Source organism: Lycium barbarum, chromosome 8 (genome assembly GCF_019175385.1).
Source record: "Lycium barbarum isolate Lr01 chromosome 8, ASM1917538v2, whole genome shotgun sequence".
In the NCBI taxonomy this organism is placed as follows: Eukaryota; Viridiplantae; Streptophyta; class Magnoliopsida; order Solanales; family Solanaceae; genus Lycium; species Lycium barbarum.
This window is the reverse complement of record NC_083344.1, coordinates 110,202,978-110,219,658: the sequence shown is the minus strand read 5'-3', so window position 1 is coordinate 110,219,658 and position 16,681 is coordinate 110,202,978. Positions and strand designations below refer to the sequence as shown.

The following is a 16,681-nucleotide window of genomic DNA, read 5'->3' as shown; positions in this document are numbered from 1 at the left end:
TTTGAAATTCAACAGTTATGTAAACGCTATTATTAAATTACGCGAAGATAAATGCGATGCATGTGCATAAGCTGGTAAAAATGCTGAAATGATAAAAATGTGAATTATAATAATACTGGTAACAAAATAATAATAATAATAATAATAATAATAATAATAACAATAATAATAATAATAATAATAACAATAATAATAATAATAATAATAATAATGGTAGTAGTAACGGTAATAAAAGATAATAACAGTAGTGACTACAACAGGATAATGAAATGCCGGTATTAATAAAAGCTAATAATTATAGTAAAAAATGCAAATAATTATTTTTTAAAGTTGCCAAAATATTAGAAGCGAAAAATAGGTATTTCGGAGGAAAGGTGGGACAAAATTGGGTGTCAACAATATCTTTTCGAATTAAATGAATGCAATCTTGGTTTAGTATGTGTATGAAAATTAGTCTTTGAAACTGTTTGTCTGAATGTTTTGATTATGAAATCTGGTTGGAATGTGTATAAACTCTAGTGCTCTGTTTTGGTAGATGTGTGGATTTTCATGTTTGGGTTGCTGCTGTTATGAAGTTTCACATAGTTAAGGGCAGATTTGTTTAGATACGCGTAGTGAAGGGGCACATGTGATCCTGTAAAATAACTCGACTGCAAATTTTTTGGGCTGCATATGTGATCATGTTTTTCTGTTTTTTGGGCATTGGTCTTGAAGGTATTGTTTCAGAAGTCAAGTAACAATATGGCACAAAAAAAAAAAAAAAACATAACTACAAAAGGATCAAACTTAAGGCACAAAAACAAGAACATCAAAACATTTGCAACTAAATCATTACATTACAATATGGCATAATGGAACAAGAACATGAAGGCACAAAAACATTAAGGATCAAACTTTCATTCCATTCCAAACTTTCATTCCATTCCAAACATCAAAACATTTGCAACTAAACCATTACATTACATTGCATCTAAATAACATAATTACAAAAGCCACAAACCAAATGTTCCAACCATTACATTACCTTACCTTACATTACATCAATTTTTCAATTTTTCCCTCACAACATGTAACTAAACACAAACCAAACAAAGCAACCCAATAATACAAGATAAGCTTTTCCCCACAAATTGCAAACACTTCCATCAATAGAAGAAGCATCAACCACATCCACTACTTCTTTAAAATCTTCATTATCAATAGAAGAGGAAGCCTCAAGCTCATCCACTACGTCCTTAAAAGTCTTATTATCAATAGTTGAAGAGTTGGCCTCAAGTTCATCTACAATTTCCTTAAAAAATACGAATTGTTGAAGAGTTGGCCTCAAGTTCATCTACAATTTCCTTCAAAGCTTCAAGTTGAAGAGAGTCAACTTTATCCTTCAAAAGCTTGTTTTCACTAATAAGAGCATCATTTTGCCTCCTCAAAATATTATTTTCACTAATGAGAGCATCCTTTTCAGATATCAATTTGTTGATCACTTGGATAGCTCTTGCTGAAATTTTTTGATCTTCCCAGAACCAGTATCCACAAGATAATGCCTGCAACCAAACATAAAAATAAACACAAAAAAAAAAAAGAAAAATCTACCGCAAAAGAAATTACACGATGAAAAAGAGAAGAGATAACTTGTATCGGGCTTATGACACCTGAAAAAGCTTCTACCGGAATTATTTGAAGTCCACGAAGTCAGATGGAGTGCAGCAACTCCACATCCACAAATTCTACCATGGCTATTTGGAGAGCTCAAATTTTGCGACATTTCATTAGCAATAATAGAGCAAAATCAAACAATAGAGTTAAACTACTTAAAATATCACTCAATCTAACGGGAATTTTCAACCCTAATTTGAAAATAGGAAAATCTCCATTGAAGATGAATATAAGAGGTGAAGAAGAAAGGGGAAAAGAAATAGGAGGATAGGCTTATATTTTGTGGGTGTTGGGTTATTTGGGGTGGGTTCGTGGGTTTGAGTTAAAAAAAAAAAAAAAAAAAGGGGGGGATTCGGGTGTTTAATGGGTTCTGTTAGTGTAAGGGCATGAATAGCCCATATTGTAACGTTAGGGGCATGTGTGCACCCGCCTTTTAACGACAGACAAATATGTGCAATTTCGTATAGTTAAGGGGCATATCTAGCCTTTTTTCGAAATTTAAATGATACCAAAAGGAGGAGCTATGAGTCGTGTTTGGATTAGCTGATTAAAAGTAGTTAATAAGCATCAAGTTTTAAAAAAATAGTTTTCTAATGTTGAAACTGGTTTATAAATAATTATGTATTTGGATAAAAATTATTGAAGTTGATGACAAGAAATTAATGTGCTTTGTTAAAAAGATGATGATAAGCACTTTTCTATTCGAATCATTAAAATTTCTTAGAGGCTATTTCAAAAAACCATTAATTTAAAAGTAATTTAACATAATTTAAAAAAAAAAAAAAGTCGAATGACGAAAATAGAATAGAAAAAATTTAAAAGTTATGTTTAGAATATGTTTTTTTTTTTTTTTAGATTATAAAGGATATTAGGGATATATGAAATCGTAAAAGATCTCGTCAAATCAGAAGTGCTTAAATCCTAAACCGGGGGTAGCCAACTTACGGCTTATAACTGATCTTGACTTAGAAGCACTTTTAATATTTATCAATCAGGTAGATAAACAAAAAAATACTTATACAATAATTTAACCAACTTATAATCTTAACTAAACACCCTCTAAAAAATTGTTTCATATGTACATATAGGCTATAGCTTGCTAGAGGCTCAAACGATTCCGTATACAACTCACAGTTTACTTAGAACACGAAGCAAATAGATCTTTCCATCTAAAAGACAATATGCATATTGGAACAAGAAATAAAATGAAAATTAGAATATAAACTAAATACTACCACAAATTTGCCCCAAAAAAATGACTATTGTGTCTAGGATACTCATTGTATGATTGACTAAATTTTCCAAAGATAAGAGACGTGAACGACTTTTCATTCAGGGCTACTAAAGAATTGATCAAACCATATATATATATATATATATATATATATATATATATATATATATATATATATATATATATATATATATTTAAGTATCTTTGGAAAGTCTAAACTATATAATAATAAAAGTTGATCAAATGTAGAAGTTTAATGATCCTTCTCTTTAATTTGTTGCGATTGGAAGAGTGCATTTTTATTATTGGATTAATTAAAAGCCAGAGCAGTTCAGCTACCTGCTGATTCATGTTACATCATTGTTGCTGATTCGCGTTACACGCTGTGAAAAGCTCATTAATGGTAACAATATTGAGAAATACTTTAAATGTTTGGGTTCAAATAAACTTACAATTTTTTTAAAAAGAATTTGGTATCCGCATTCTTTTATACGGCACTGGTTATAGGTGTTTGGGAATGAATTTAGTGATGTCTGAAAAAAGTTAAGTTGAAAAGGTGTTTAAAAATTAAAATATGTTTGGAAATGTATTTTAATTGATAATACTGTGCAGAATATCTTTACATGAAATGTGTTTGGAAATATGCATTTTACCAATAGACTTGATAACGTCAGAAAATAGTGTCTCGGAACACAAAGACTGATGGACTATGTCGATTAAAACCGAGGGAGTTCATCGGCTAAATAAAATATATCAAACTTTAGAAATATATTTAAAAAATCAAATACCTCAAAACAAAACCAACAGACGTCAGTTGGTTATAGGGAAAAACCAAGAAAAATATCAACAAACTTGATAATGTCAGAAAATAGTGTCCCGGAACATAAAGACTGATGGACTATGTCGATTAAAACCGAGGGAGTCCATCGACTAAATAAAATGTACCAGACTTTAGAAATATATTATAAATAGCCTGTGTTGCTCGGACTTCTCAAAAATATTGATGGGTGCGTGTTGGATCCTTCAAAAGTAGTGCAATTTTAGATGATTCGACACGAGTGCGGCAATAATTTTGGAGAGTCTAAGCAACTTAGGAAATAGCAGAAACTACAAGGAAGTATTTATTTTTATATCGGGTTTTCAGTAAAAAACGAGTCTAATGTATTTTACTTAGCCAATGGATTCCATCGGTTTTAATCAACAGAATCTATCGGTCTTTGTGTTATGAGATACTATTTCTAACATTATCAAGTCCGAAGGTTTTTCCTCGATTTTTTCCTATAACCAACTGACGTCCGTTGGTTTGTCCCAAGGTATTTGACCGTTACTTTAATAATGTGTACCTCTAAATGTGACTTCTCGCTAATATTTTTTTTTTAATAGCTCTTGTCAACTCGTCAAATCTAACAAACAGAGTTCGATGAATATTTTGTCAGAGACTAAAAGTGTTAACTTTTGACGAACTTAAAAGACTAAAACTGTTAAGCGCATACTTAAGGGACTATTTTTAACCAATTCTCATAGTTAAAGGACCATATTTTATACGTGTGACTAACTTAAAAGATCAAAACCATTAAATATATAATTAAGGGACTCTTTTGAATCTCCTCTCATAATTAACAGACCATTTATGTTCTTTTCTCGGTAGTTGATACTCCCTTTACGTGGAAAAAGAAAACGTAAGAAACACCTGGCGTGACTCAACATCACTTTGGCGAAAAATCCAGCAAGTAGAGTCTCCAGTCTAAAATATTTAAATGCCTGTCGAGAAAAGTCTAGAATAACGTTAAGAGCCGCCACTTCTTTTTTAATTTCTCTTCCGTTGCACTACGCCGCCTACCCCCCACTAAAAATTCCACTCTCTCGTCCTATTTTAAGTGTCTTAATTTAATTTGACATAAAATTTAAAAAAGAAATTTTTTTTAAATCTTATGATCTTAAATTAAAATATGTGCAATCTTTTAAATTTTATGATCTTAAACTTGCATTGAGATTGAAAAACTTACTGAATATAGATAGAGGACATTCTTTTTTAGATAAATCAAAAAAGAAATTAAAACACTTAAATTCGGACGGAGGGAGTATTCTCTTCGTCCCAATTTAAATGACACTTTTTTCTTCTAATCTTAAGAAGAAGTAGAGTTGATACTTTAATTAAATGATTTATAGTATGATTTATTTTAGCTCATAAATTTTTAAATTTTTATTTTTATTTTTAAAATTCGTGTCCAATAAAATATCTTCACATAGAATGGGACCTAGATAGTATTACTTTTTGTCCTAACTTATGTGGCGCAATTCGAATATCGAAAGTTAAATTCTTAATTTTGACCTTGAATTCGGGCATAAAATTTTAAAAATTTTAAAACAAAATATGTAAAAAGTATTGTAACTTACAGTAATTACTAATTCAAAATATTTAAAATTCATTAAAAAAAAATTGCAGTAATTAGAACTAGTTTGAAGGTGGAAATTAGAAAGGTGTCAGGACGCGAAGAGATAATCTAATTCTAATTAAAAAAAGGTGCAAAATATACCGCTCAACTTTGCGATTTAGAGCAGATATACCCTTCATTACAAAAGTAGTGTATATGTACCTATGCCGTTACAAAATGATGCAAATATACTCTTGCATTTATAAAATGGTATAAATATATCCTTTTCACTGACGGATTTTTTAAAAAAAAATCATTTAGGTTATTTTTTAAGGAAAAAAAATTTCCATGTGACTTAAAAAAAAAATCTACCCTTTTTTTTTGAGTAGGTATACTTTTCTAAAGTCATATAATAATCTTTTTCCTATGGTCATGTTTGATTCGTTTAAAAGAATTACCATGGCTTTAGAAACATAGGTAGACTTTTTTTAAAGTCACGTGATATTTCTTTTAATCAAAAAATAACCTAAATGATTTTTTTAAAAAACTCCCATCAGCAAAAATGATATATTTGCACCATTTTGTAACGGCGGAGGTATATTTGCACCATTTTATAACGGCAGGGGTATATATACACCACTTTTGTAACGAGGGGTATATCTGCTGTAAATCACAAAGTTGAGCGGCATATTTGCACCTTTTCCCAAAATAAAATACTCTCTTTATCCCATATTACTTGTCCATTTTTTTCTAAAAACTCATAAATAAAAGTCTATTTTTACTATATTACTCTTATCACTCTTCAATTAATTACACATTAATTAATATCGATTATTTTTTTAAAAAAATTAATGTTAAGGTAAAGTAAGAAAAATTTAATTAATTATATCTTAATTTTATAAATAAATAAATAAATATTTTGACACGCATATTTATAATAATGTGGATAATTAATATGAGACGGAGGGAGTAAGAAGCTAAGAGCCGCCACTTAAATACACGTTACTTTGTCAGCGCAATGTGCTGAATTAAATTCTGGATAAGACAGAGGACTATGAGGTTCGCGCCTTTATTCAACATCTTAGTTTTATAATAACCACTAATAGACAATTAATTAGCGATGTCCCCGTCGCACTCCTTACTTATAAATACCTTTCTCTTTGCCACTTGTTTCCCATCACAATTTACTACTACATCAGAATGAGGCTTTGTGAATTGACTATCCTTTCTTTACTATTTTCTCTTCTTTTGCTTTCTGCCTCGGCAGAGCAATGTGGTTCACAGGCCGGAGGCGCACTTTGCGCGTCAGGACTCTGTTGTAGCAAATTTGGCTGGTGTGGTAACACCGATGCCCATTGTGGTCCGGGGAATTGCCAGAGTCAGTGTCCTTCTGGCCCCAGTGGGGACCTCGGCAGCATCATCTCAAATTCCATGTTTGATCAGATGCTTAAGCATCGCAATGACAATGCGTGCCAAGGAAAGAATAATTTCTACAGTTACAATGCCTTCATAACTGCTGCTAGGTCTTTTTCTGGCTTTGGCACAACTGGTGATACCACTGCCCGCAAAAGAGAGATTGCTGCTTTCTTCGCCCAAACCTCCCATGAAACTACTGGTATGTCTATTTCAATTTAGTGGATTTAACTTTTATAATGAACCATTACCATTTCATAATTATGCTCTTAAGAGTAATATTTGTCGAAATTTTGGTATAATAATTGATTATGTACCCCTTGATAGGAGGATGGCCTACGGCACCTGATGGACCATACGCGTGGGGTTACTGCTTCCTCAGAGAACAAGGTAGTCCTGGTGACTACTGTACCCCAAGTGCACAGTGGCCTTGTGCTCCTGGCAGGAAATATTACGGACGAGGCCCCATCCAACTTTCACAGTAAGCATATTCACAATCAATTCACCATATATATGTAGTCATGACGCTAGATGAAAAATTTCTTTCTCGTGCAAATTCTATTCACTAAAAATATAGGGAGGAAACCGCGGGTTCAAAGTATCAAATTGAAACCACAAATCTTTTATGACAAAAGGTGTACATATATTGCAAATATATACTCTCAAAAAATTTCAGATATATATATACACACACTAATTGTGTCAGTTCACCTAAATTACATACCACTGAGAAGTTAAAATGCACTTGTAGCATAAAAATTATTTACCCTGTTAGCTTGGGGATAACTCTAACCATAATGTGGTATCCTAAGTTTTGACTGATTTTGAAAGAAAGAGAAACAAATCTATCATTGTCCTACTTTTAGCGTGACGAACTTTTAGTTGTCTAATCAAGTGTACACTTTCAATTTGAATGCAGCAACTACAACTATGGGCCATGTGGAAGAGCCATCGGAGTTGACCTCTTAAACAATCCCGATTTAGTAGCTACAGACCCAGTCATCTCATTCAAATCCGCCATCTGGTTCTGGATGACCCCTCAATCACCAAAACCTTCATGTCACGATGTCATCACAGGAAGATGGAACCCGTCTGACGCTGACCGAGCAGCCAATCGCCTCCCTGGATTCGGTGTCCTCACGAACATCATCAATGGTGGCTTAGAATGTGGTCATGGCAGTGACAGTAGGGTCCAGGATCGCATTGGATTTTACAGGAGGTATTGTGGAATTCTTGGAGTTAGCCCTGGTGACAATCTTGATTGTGGTAACCAGAGGTCTTTTGGCAACGGACTCTTAGTCGATACTATGTGATTTCATAATCTGTTGTGTTGCATTCTCTTGCAATGCAGGGCCCAGCTATAAATAAATTTACTTGTGTGTGCTAATTGTGATTGTAATCTGATGGAACCACGACTTGTAATCGTTTTTCATTTTAATAAACAGAGACTTTGTCAACAATAGTGGATGGTTCTTCTTCTCCAGTTTTGAGGGGTGTTAATGAGCATTATGGTAGGTGGTTTTGTTCGGACAAAATAAATACGCAGAATTACATAGACAAACACTTAAACTTGGCTTTAACTGTCAGTTTGACAGTTAAACTTGCACAATGATCAAGTAGACACTTCAACTTAGCACATGAGGCCTGTCTCATGGACACTGAGAGGACATATGTGGTTGCGAGTCCTAATTTCCATTTAAATTAGAACTATAAATCTAAGGAAAGAGTAAGAATCATTCCCCATATCTCCTTCAGTTCATTATTGAACGTGAACATCAAATTAGACATGCATCTAAGTCGTCTTCCATTCCCATGGACTATATTCGTCATTAAATATTAGTACAAACTATTCAGAATCCTCTATCTTAGGTCCCGTTTGTCCATAGATACTAAAAAAAAATTTACTTTTTTTTTTAATTTTGGAGTTGGAGTTGTGTTTGGCCATAGTTTTTGAAATTGTAGTTTTTGGTGAAACATAGTTGTAAAAAAGTGAAAAAAGTGATATTTTTTTTTAAAAACAAAGTTTTTTGAATTTTTGGTATTCCGGAATATAACTGCAAGTTATATTCGAAATTTTTATGGCCAAACGCCGATTCCGGAAAAAAGTGAAAAAAAATTCCAGAATAAAGTGAATAATTTTTATGGCTAAACGAGAGCTTAGTTTATGCAGAGGTGTTGAGAAGGGACATTTAGTTTATGAAATTTATAAGGAATCAAAGCTGACTCATTTGTGCTACAGATTATTGACATCTGATCTTTGGATATTTCTTGCTATCCATGAATTCTGCACCAACACTGATAATCATGTGCTCTTCTTGTAACGATCCGTTAGGTCGTTTTGGTTGTTTTCTCGTTTTTGCCTATTTTGCCCTTTGAACCCGCCCCTTTGCTTGTTTTGGATTGTTGTGCAGTGGGTGTGGTTGGCACAGCTCCCGAGATAGCTGAAATATCTTAAGTTGGAAAGTTGCTAAGTTGAAGATTCTTTAAGTGTTAGTTTGACTTTAGGCATCATCGGGGGTATTTGTGTCTGTAACGGTTCGCATTTACGCGGGTGCATAAAAGCTACTACAAACTTGTTGGTGCTCTTTTGGACTTTATTTTAAAAGAGTCGCTACCTAATTTTTAGGAAATTAGGAAAACCGAGGGTGAAGGGTTTATTCAACTACCGTAAAAAATCCTTCGTAATCCAGAGTTCCAGGTAAGGGTTCTGATGATCCCCCTGGGAAGGTGTTAGGTACCCCAGTATTAAGGATCCATACTATATGGTTGACCTTCGAATTTCAATGTATGAGTATTTGCATGAACTGTTTATTTAGTGTTTATTCCCGCAAAAATCTTTGTCATTTGCATATCATTTTTTGGAAAAAAAAAAAAGTTTGACCATGTTCCCTTTATGTATAGGATACTTAGATTTGGATTTACAATATCCGGGTGAAATAGTCTCCCTTTTATAAGGGTGTTATATTTTGTTTGTAAAGAGAGTACCAAAATTGTCATGGTTTAAATACATAGTTTTGTCCACGCTTAACTCATACTTTGTTAGGGTCGACCAGTTTAATACGTTTGGAGCGTCTTATCTAAGAACTTGTTTATATGAATGTTTTGGTTTGAAGCATATTTATATTAAAGAATGTACGTCCTTTACAAGTCTAAAAATTGGTCTTGAATTTATAGCCAAAATTATAATTCTCCATAAAAGGGTCCATCCATTTCCTGAGTTTAGCCAAAATAAACTCATGTGTGAAGCTTGTTTAAAAGCTTAATGTTACAAACCCCTTTTTACCTCTAAATGGGCTTCAGCCCAAAAAGTCTTTTTATTATTTATTTGGTTGGTCCTGGCCCATTATGAATTTATTATGTTTTTTGAAAAGAGGAGGTCAGCGGGGATTTTCAGCTCCTAAACTTTTGCCAAATTTGTTATTTGGATCAGCTCCAAAACAATTTACCCTTATTCTCGGTTTGGGTCTGAAAACTTGGTTTGATTTTGTAAAATGTGTGTGCTTTATTTCAAGAACCAATCCGTTTTGCTTAAAAAAATGTCATTTACAACCTTTTGATTTTGAAAATTCCTTTTATTCTTGTTAGCTCGTGTTAAACAGTTTGGCCGATTATCCATTAGATCTTGACAAAATCATTATGCTAAATCCGAATTTTGAAAAATGATTTTGGGGACTTAAAGTCAATCTAAACGGCATAAGTACCGTTATCTTAAGACGACTAGTTCATACAATAAGGGTTCCACTATATAGGTTTTACAAGTTTTGTACAAATACACACAAATCTCAAATGAAGGAAATGGAATCAAAATAAAGAAAAGAGAAAGACTAAGGGTGTACCAAGCCCCTAGTGGGCCATTTTCACTCATGGCTGGGCCTTCTGCGCCAAGCTATTTAATTCTATCTTTGCGCACTCGATATCTTCGGAGAAAGAATTTTCCTTATTGGGCCTGAGGCCTAATAGGCAGGCTGATCTTGACCCGAGTGGTCATGTGGTGAAGAGGGAAAAAGGAAAAAGAGAACCCGGTTAGTTTGTAATTTTCTGAATTTATCACATGTATAACTTATGCACATATATATCAAACTTCTTACAAGTTACATAATTATGGCATTTGATTACACTGTTGGTTTTACTGGTCAAGACCTTCACAACACAAAAGGAAAACAGTCGTTACCACCCGTATTCTCGACGCCGCTGGACATTTGGGAATGGCTAAGACATGTCCCCAAATCATCTCAACTCCCCAGACCAGTATTGCCAAAGAATGCATCAAAGTCCCACAATTATGCACAAGTATCACCACACGTGGAAACAATTTATTTTACAAACAACACTGAAAATAAACTCAAGGCCATAGTAGGAGGATCAAACATATATTACAATATGATGACATAAGATAACAAAATAACTCCAAAAAGGAAACACTTAATCACAAGAAGGACCAAAACAAAACTATCCTCTTTATCCCCTGCCCTTACCCTTATCCTCCCAACTCTCTTCAAATTTCCTAATCAAGGTATATTAAACTTAAATTAAGGCACACTCAAGTCCAAACTAATCAGCTAAGAAACTTGTGAGCTATTCTCATAGGTTGGTATAGACTCCAACTTCTGGCAATTTACAGAACAGATACTAAAGTTCACCCAAACAACTTCATTGCTCACATTGTTAGACACTACTAGGTAGCAAAGACATATTCACAAATAAAGGAGAGCCATAGGAAAGAGTTTTCCATGACAAATCAAGAGGCAACAATGTACAAGGCAGAAATTGTAGTTTAAACAATAAAGTACAACATAAGCTGATCAGAATGTAAAACAGCTTCAATATTCAAAGACAGCACAGGAGCACCCTTTTTAAATCTTAGTCAAATCTCACAGAAGGGGGGAGATAGGCAGGCATATAGAACTTGTGTACACCATGGTTCAGACAATGAAGAGTGAGACAGAGACCAGTTATGCTTATTCAAAGAGAAACTTCAAATGGTTTTAATGGTCTTTTAGTGATTCAGCTTATGGTTCAGAACTTATTTCAATTAGGCTATCCTCCTTTGTATCTAAGATAGTCAATTGTATACACAGATTTATTACTCAGTTTTAGAGTCATTTGTGGCAATTAGTTGGTTCCAACCTGCCCCCCCCCCCCCCCCCCCTCCCCCCGTCTCCCTGGTCTAATGGTAGAATATGTAATATAAGGCATCTATGTAATAAACATGTACCCCCATAGGATTACAGAGGTGTCATGGTGCCTTTTATGTGGAGGAAAGGTTTTATGGACTAAGCTATGCCTGGTCCCCTTTGATCCTCTCCCCAAGGCACTCTTTAAAAGGATCATCTATGCCATGTGGTTTGGTCTACTCATAAATCCTGTTGATTATACAAAACTCTGCCATTGAGACCATTTCTCAACTAGGTACTCAAATAGGTTCAGGTACACACATGCTCAGACAGACAAAACCATTTAGATAGAGGCTTGAGTCATTTTTACCTTACTAAAGCCTGGTCAGGCACCTATAGAGTCATATACTGAGTCAATCTGTCATTAAAAGGTTTCTAGAGTCACCCTTTGTTTTATCTAAGCATCATAAGCTGGTCTAATTAATAACAAGTTGTGCCATGATGATTTTAAATTAAAAATGTGTGTAGTCTTTTAAATCTTGTGATCTTAAATTGCATTGAGATTGAAAAACTTACCGAATATAGAAAGAGATATTCTTTTTTAGACAAACCAAAACGGAAAGTAAGACATTTAAATTGGGATGGAGGGGATATTCTCTTCATCCCAATTAAATGACCTTTTTTTCTTCTAATTTTAAGAAGAAATAGAATTGATACTTTAATGAGATGATTTATAGTATTATTTATTTTAGCTCATAATTTTTTTTTTAATTTTTAATTTTATTTTTAAAATTCATGTCCAATAAAATATCTTCACATAAAATGGGACCTAGATAGTACTACTTCCTTTGTCCCAATTGTTATACCCCATTTTAATCGGGTCAAAGTAGAGTACAACATATTGGTGATTCCTATATTATTTAACTTAAGGAGTCGCCACCTAATTATTTTTAAAGGTGAATTAGGACACCTATTTTAACTAAGTAAATGCTAAAAATCAACTTTGATTTATAGTCTACTTAACTAATATGATTCTAGGTAAGAATTCTTAGTTATCCTAAAGAGAAGGGGTTAAGCATCCTTTAAGATCCGCTAACTACGGTTACCGACCAACTTAGGTTATTATTTATACAAGTACAACAGTTTATATATTTAAGAAAATAGCTTGCAAACTACTTAGTAAATATTAATAATGTTACGATTGAAGTTTATAAGAATACTAGTTAAGTTTTAACGAAGGCAGTAGCTGCAAAGTGTTAAGTTACAAATTGAACTTCAAAAAGTAAGCCGAACCAGTAAAAATGTTTTCTTATAATCGTTCAAATAACTCATGGCTAAGTAACAATTGATTTTAGCTGAATATATATATACACACACATATGTATCACACATTCCTACGTAACTAATTGTAAAAAGAAGAAGCCTTTATAAGCAAATGTTCTCTTTGACTGAAAAATGGGTCTCGAGTTGAAAAAAAAAAAAGGTACGTTTTAATACTAATGGAAAAAATAGCTTCCTTAGAGTGATTTACAACTGCTGCCAAAAGCTAAGTGCTTTTAAAGGAAAACCTTATGGTGGTGATAGTTAGTAACATCAAAATATAATTAAGCATGTGTTAAGCTTATTTTAATCCTATGTTAAGCATGACTCCCAACATTTACACCCCCAAAACTCAAGAAATCTGAGATGCACAAACAACTTAACAATCATAAAAGGGTTAAGATAAAATGACTGAGGAAAGAAAAGAAACAGGAAGGACGCCATGGGTGGCCCGAAGCATATTAGCTTATTTTCCTGCTGGCTGATGTGTGTTGAAGAATATGGGATGTATCGACTCCATGTACGGGTATAGTAATAGCGCGAGTCTCATTTTGAGATTCTGTTTTGAGAGACTTCCGAATAAAGACTCCATTTGCTCCAAAGTGTATATTTAAAGAAAGGGAGATAAAGAATGAGCAATGAAGGTAGTTAAATATTTCAATAGGCAAAAAGGAAAACAATGAAAATCCAAGATGCATATGAAGGAAAATTTCAGATTCACGCAACAAACTAGAATATTAGAGTATTTGCTATGGCCTCACATAACCAAAGAATATAAGGAGCTCAACACATATTTTTTACCGGATAATATACTTGAGGAAATTCCAAACAGATTCCTGAATAACAAGTTAAATCTAAATGGAGATAACTGTTATATCTTAAGATTAAAAAATGAACCAGTAGGCGTTCATGGATTAGCAAAGATTTACCCGAAAACAGATTTCGTAATGATGATATAACTGGAACAGATAAATTTCTAACTTATAATTTCTAGTACGATCCTAATTAATGTTTTATGCCTTCAGATCGTTTAATCATGATGTAATTGCGTATAATGGTCATTTCATCTAGCAACTTGAGCATGTCGTTTAACATTCTATCACGAATGCTCTGAAACACGAGTTCTAAATTATACACAATCGATGCAAACTGGTTTACAGAGACAGCGGCTTCTAAATCCAGTCAACACCTTCAGGCTTCAAAGTATGTACCCCAACGACAACGGAAGGCACTTTAAATCAGGCTTCTTAATTTAACACTAACACTTAAGTCGTGCACTCTATTTCTTTGCCTGCCGCATGAGTTAGCCAAACAGAATCGTTAACAATTTTAAAGGGAAGCTTATAGCATATATCGACGACACCTCGAAGACATCATATTTCAAGAAGTAAACACATGATGTAGACCTCAACAGAAAGGACTACATATAGTTCTTCCGAGCAGCGCTTTATCGAATATTAATCCGTTAAATTGGAAATATCATATGGTAATAATATAATTCCCTAATAGACATGGTATCTAAAGCACAAGGAAAACACAAGTGAAAATAGTAACGTCCTAAGTTCACGACATCTAGCCGAGTCAAAACACAGATAATGACGATAAGGAATTTTAAAGCATTAAAAGTCAAAACAGGAAACAAAAAGATACTAACACCCTCACAATCTATTATTGACCTACCTTAGACGTGATGAACCTGTAGCTGTCTAATCAAGTGTAAACTTTCAATTTGAATACAGCAACTACAACTATGGGCCATGTGGAAGAGCCATCGGAGTTGACCTCCTAAACAATCCTGATTCAGTTGCTACAGACCCAGTCATCTCATTCATGTCAGCTATCTGGTTCTGGATGACCCCTCAATCACCAAAGCCGTCTTGCCACGATGTCATCACCGGAAGATGGAACCCATCCGACGCTGACCGAGCAGCCAATCGCCTCCCTGGATTCGGTGTTATCACAAACATCATCAATGGTGGCTTAGAATGTGGTCGTGGCACTGACAGTAGGGTCCAGAATAGGATTGGATTTTACAGGAGGTATTGTGAAATTCTTGGAGTTAGTCCTGGTGACAATCTTGATTGCGGCAACCAGAGATCTTTTGGCAACGGACTCTTAGTCGATTCTATGTAATTTCATCATCTGTTTTGTTGTCTTCTCTTGCAATGCGGGGTCCAGCTATAAATAAAGTTAATTATGTGACTGTCTGAATTGTGATTGTAATTTGATGGGACCACGACTAGTCGTTTTCAATAATAAACAAAGACTTTGTCCACGATAGTGATATATATTATGGTGACGGGTGTTAATGAGCACTATGGTACCTAGATTTGTTCGGGACTAGATAAATAAATACTCTTTCCATTTTCTTTTACTTCATTTATCCAGTATACAAAAAATAAATATAATGGTGACGGGGTTTAATGAGCATTATGGAACCTAATTCAATTCGGAACTACATAAATAAGTACTCCTGGGAGAAAGTTAGAAGAACATAAGAAGGAAGACGAATAGAGCAGGAGACGAGTTTATTAGAGAGCTTCTGGCTAACGGTTGCTATCTTTTTGGGCTACAGTTACAAAATGTATCAACTTTTAGAAGGTTTAACAGTTCTAAGCTCATTGTATCACAGATTGACCTTCTTCCAAAATCATTTTGGAGTAATAAGTTTCAGGAAAAAAGTGATGGGTTGTTCTTGATTTGCCCGAGTAAAATAATCACTAGTATTTGATTTCCTTAACAAGAAAAATTTAAAGGAGACAAGATTATCTTGGAAACTTCTACTTTTTCTGGTGCTAGTAGGAGCTTATGGATCACCTACCCACTCGGCTGTTAATTACAAATAATCCAGATTTGCTATCATTGACGAAGTCATCACCTACAGATCAGGCAACTTGGATTTGTTTGAATATCAAGCAAACATGCCCAACTAATCCAACTCTGGATTGAAAAGGACGGATTATGCCATATTTTGACCTAAACAAACCTCTTACAGGCTGAGTGATGACCTTTCCTTTAAGATAAGCCTTTATTCCTTTAATTGCACACACAACACGTTAATCCCTGTCATTTGACAAGACAATTTCTCTTCTTCTTGAGATTTAGTGAATGAGAACCTTCCTAATGAATACATAAACATATTAATCCGTCAAAAATATAATTTTGAACCTCAAAATTTAAGCATCCAAGTTGCAGCTACCGTCTCTGAATTTGAGTCTTGAATTATGGCGACCAAACTGGATCATCATGATGGGAATAAAATAGACCCGCAAAAATAATATTCACGGTATTAGTGATAAACGCGGAACACTAACTTATGGTTAAATCAGCAAGAATAAAATGCAGCAATAATGACACCAAGATTTTATGTGGAAACCCTTCTGAATAAGGGAAAAACCACGGCCAAGAGGAGCAGCTGATATCACTATAGAGGAATTTTACACTGTGTAGTAACGAGTACAAATACTCCTAAGACCACTACACCCTCAAAAGAAATAACACTCTTTTGATTTTCCCACCTCACTACAATATCACTCACACTCTATTTTTCTTCACAGACTATTTTCTTACAG

The 16,681-nt window shown here is 34.0% G+C and overlaps 2 protein-coding genes across 2 annotated transcripts; both read left to right on the top strand.

The window, feature by feature from the left end:
* The first annotated feature begins 6,432 nt into the window (after window positions 1-6,432).
* On the top strand, window positions 6,433-8,135 carry LOC132606674 (basic 30 kDa endochitinase). The gene is made up of 3 exons (XM_060320268.1): window positions 6,433-6,877; window positions 7,003-7,156; window positions 7,595-8,135. The coding sequence occupies exons 1-3, from the start codon at window positions 6,463-6,465 to the stop codon at window positions 7,986-7,988; spliced, it is 963 nt and encodes a 320-aa protein (XP_060176251.1). The 5' UTR covers window positions 6,433-6,462; the 3' UTR covers window positions 7,989-8,135.
* Window positions 8,136-14,819: 6,684 nt separating this feature from the next.
* LOC132608118 (endochitinase B-like) lies at window positions 14,820-15,415 on the top strand (the record flags this gene model as incomplete). Its single annotated transcript, XM_060322191.1, has 1 exon — window positions 14,820-15,415. A coding segment is annotated over one exon (423 nt), but the record flags the coding sequence as incomplete, so codon positions are not given.
* Between the last annotated feature and the right edge of the window lie 1,266 nt (window positions 15,416-16,681).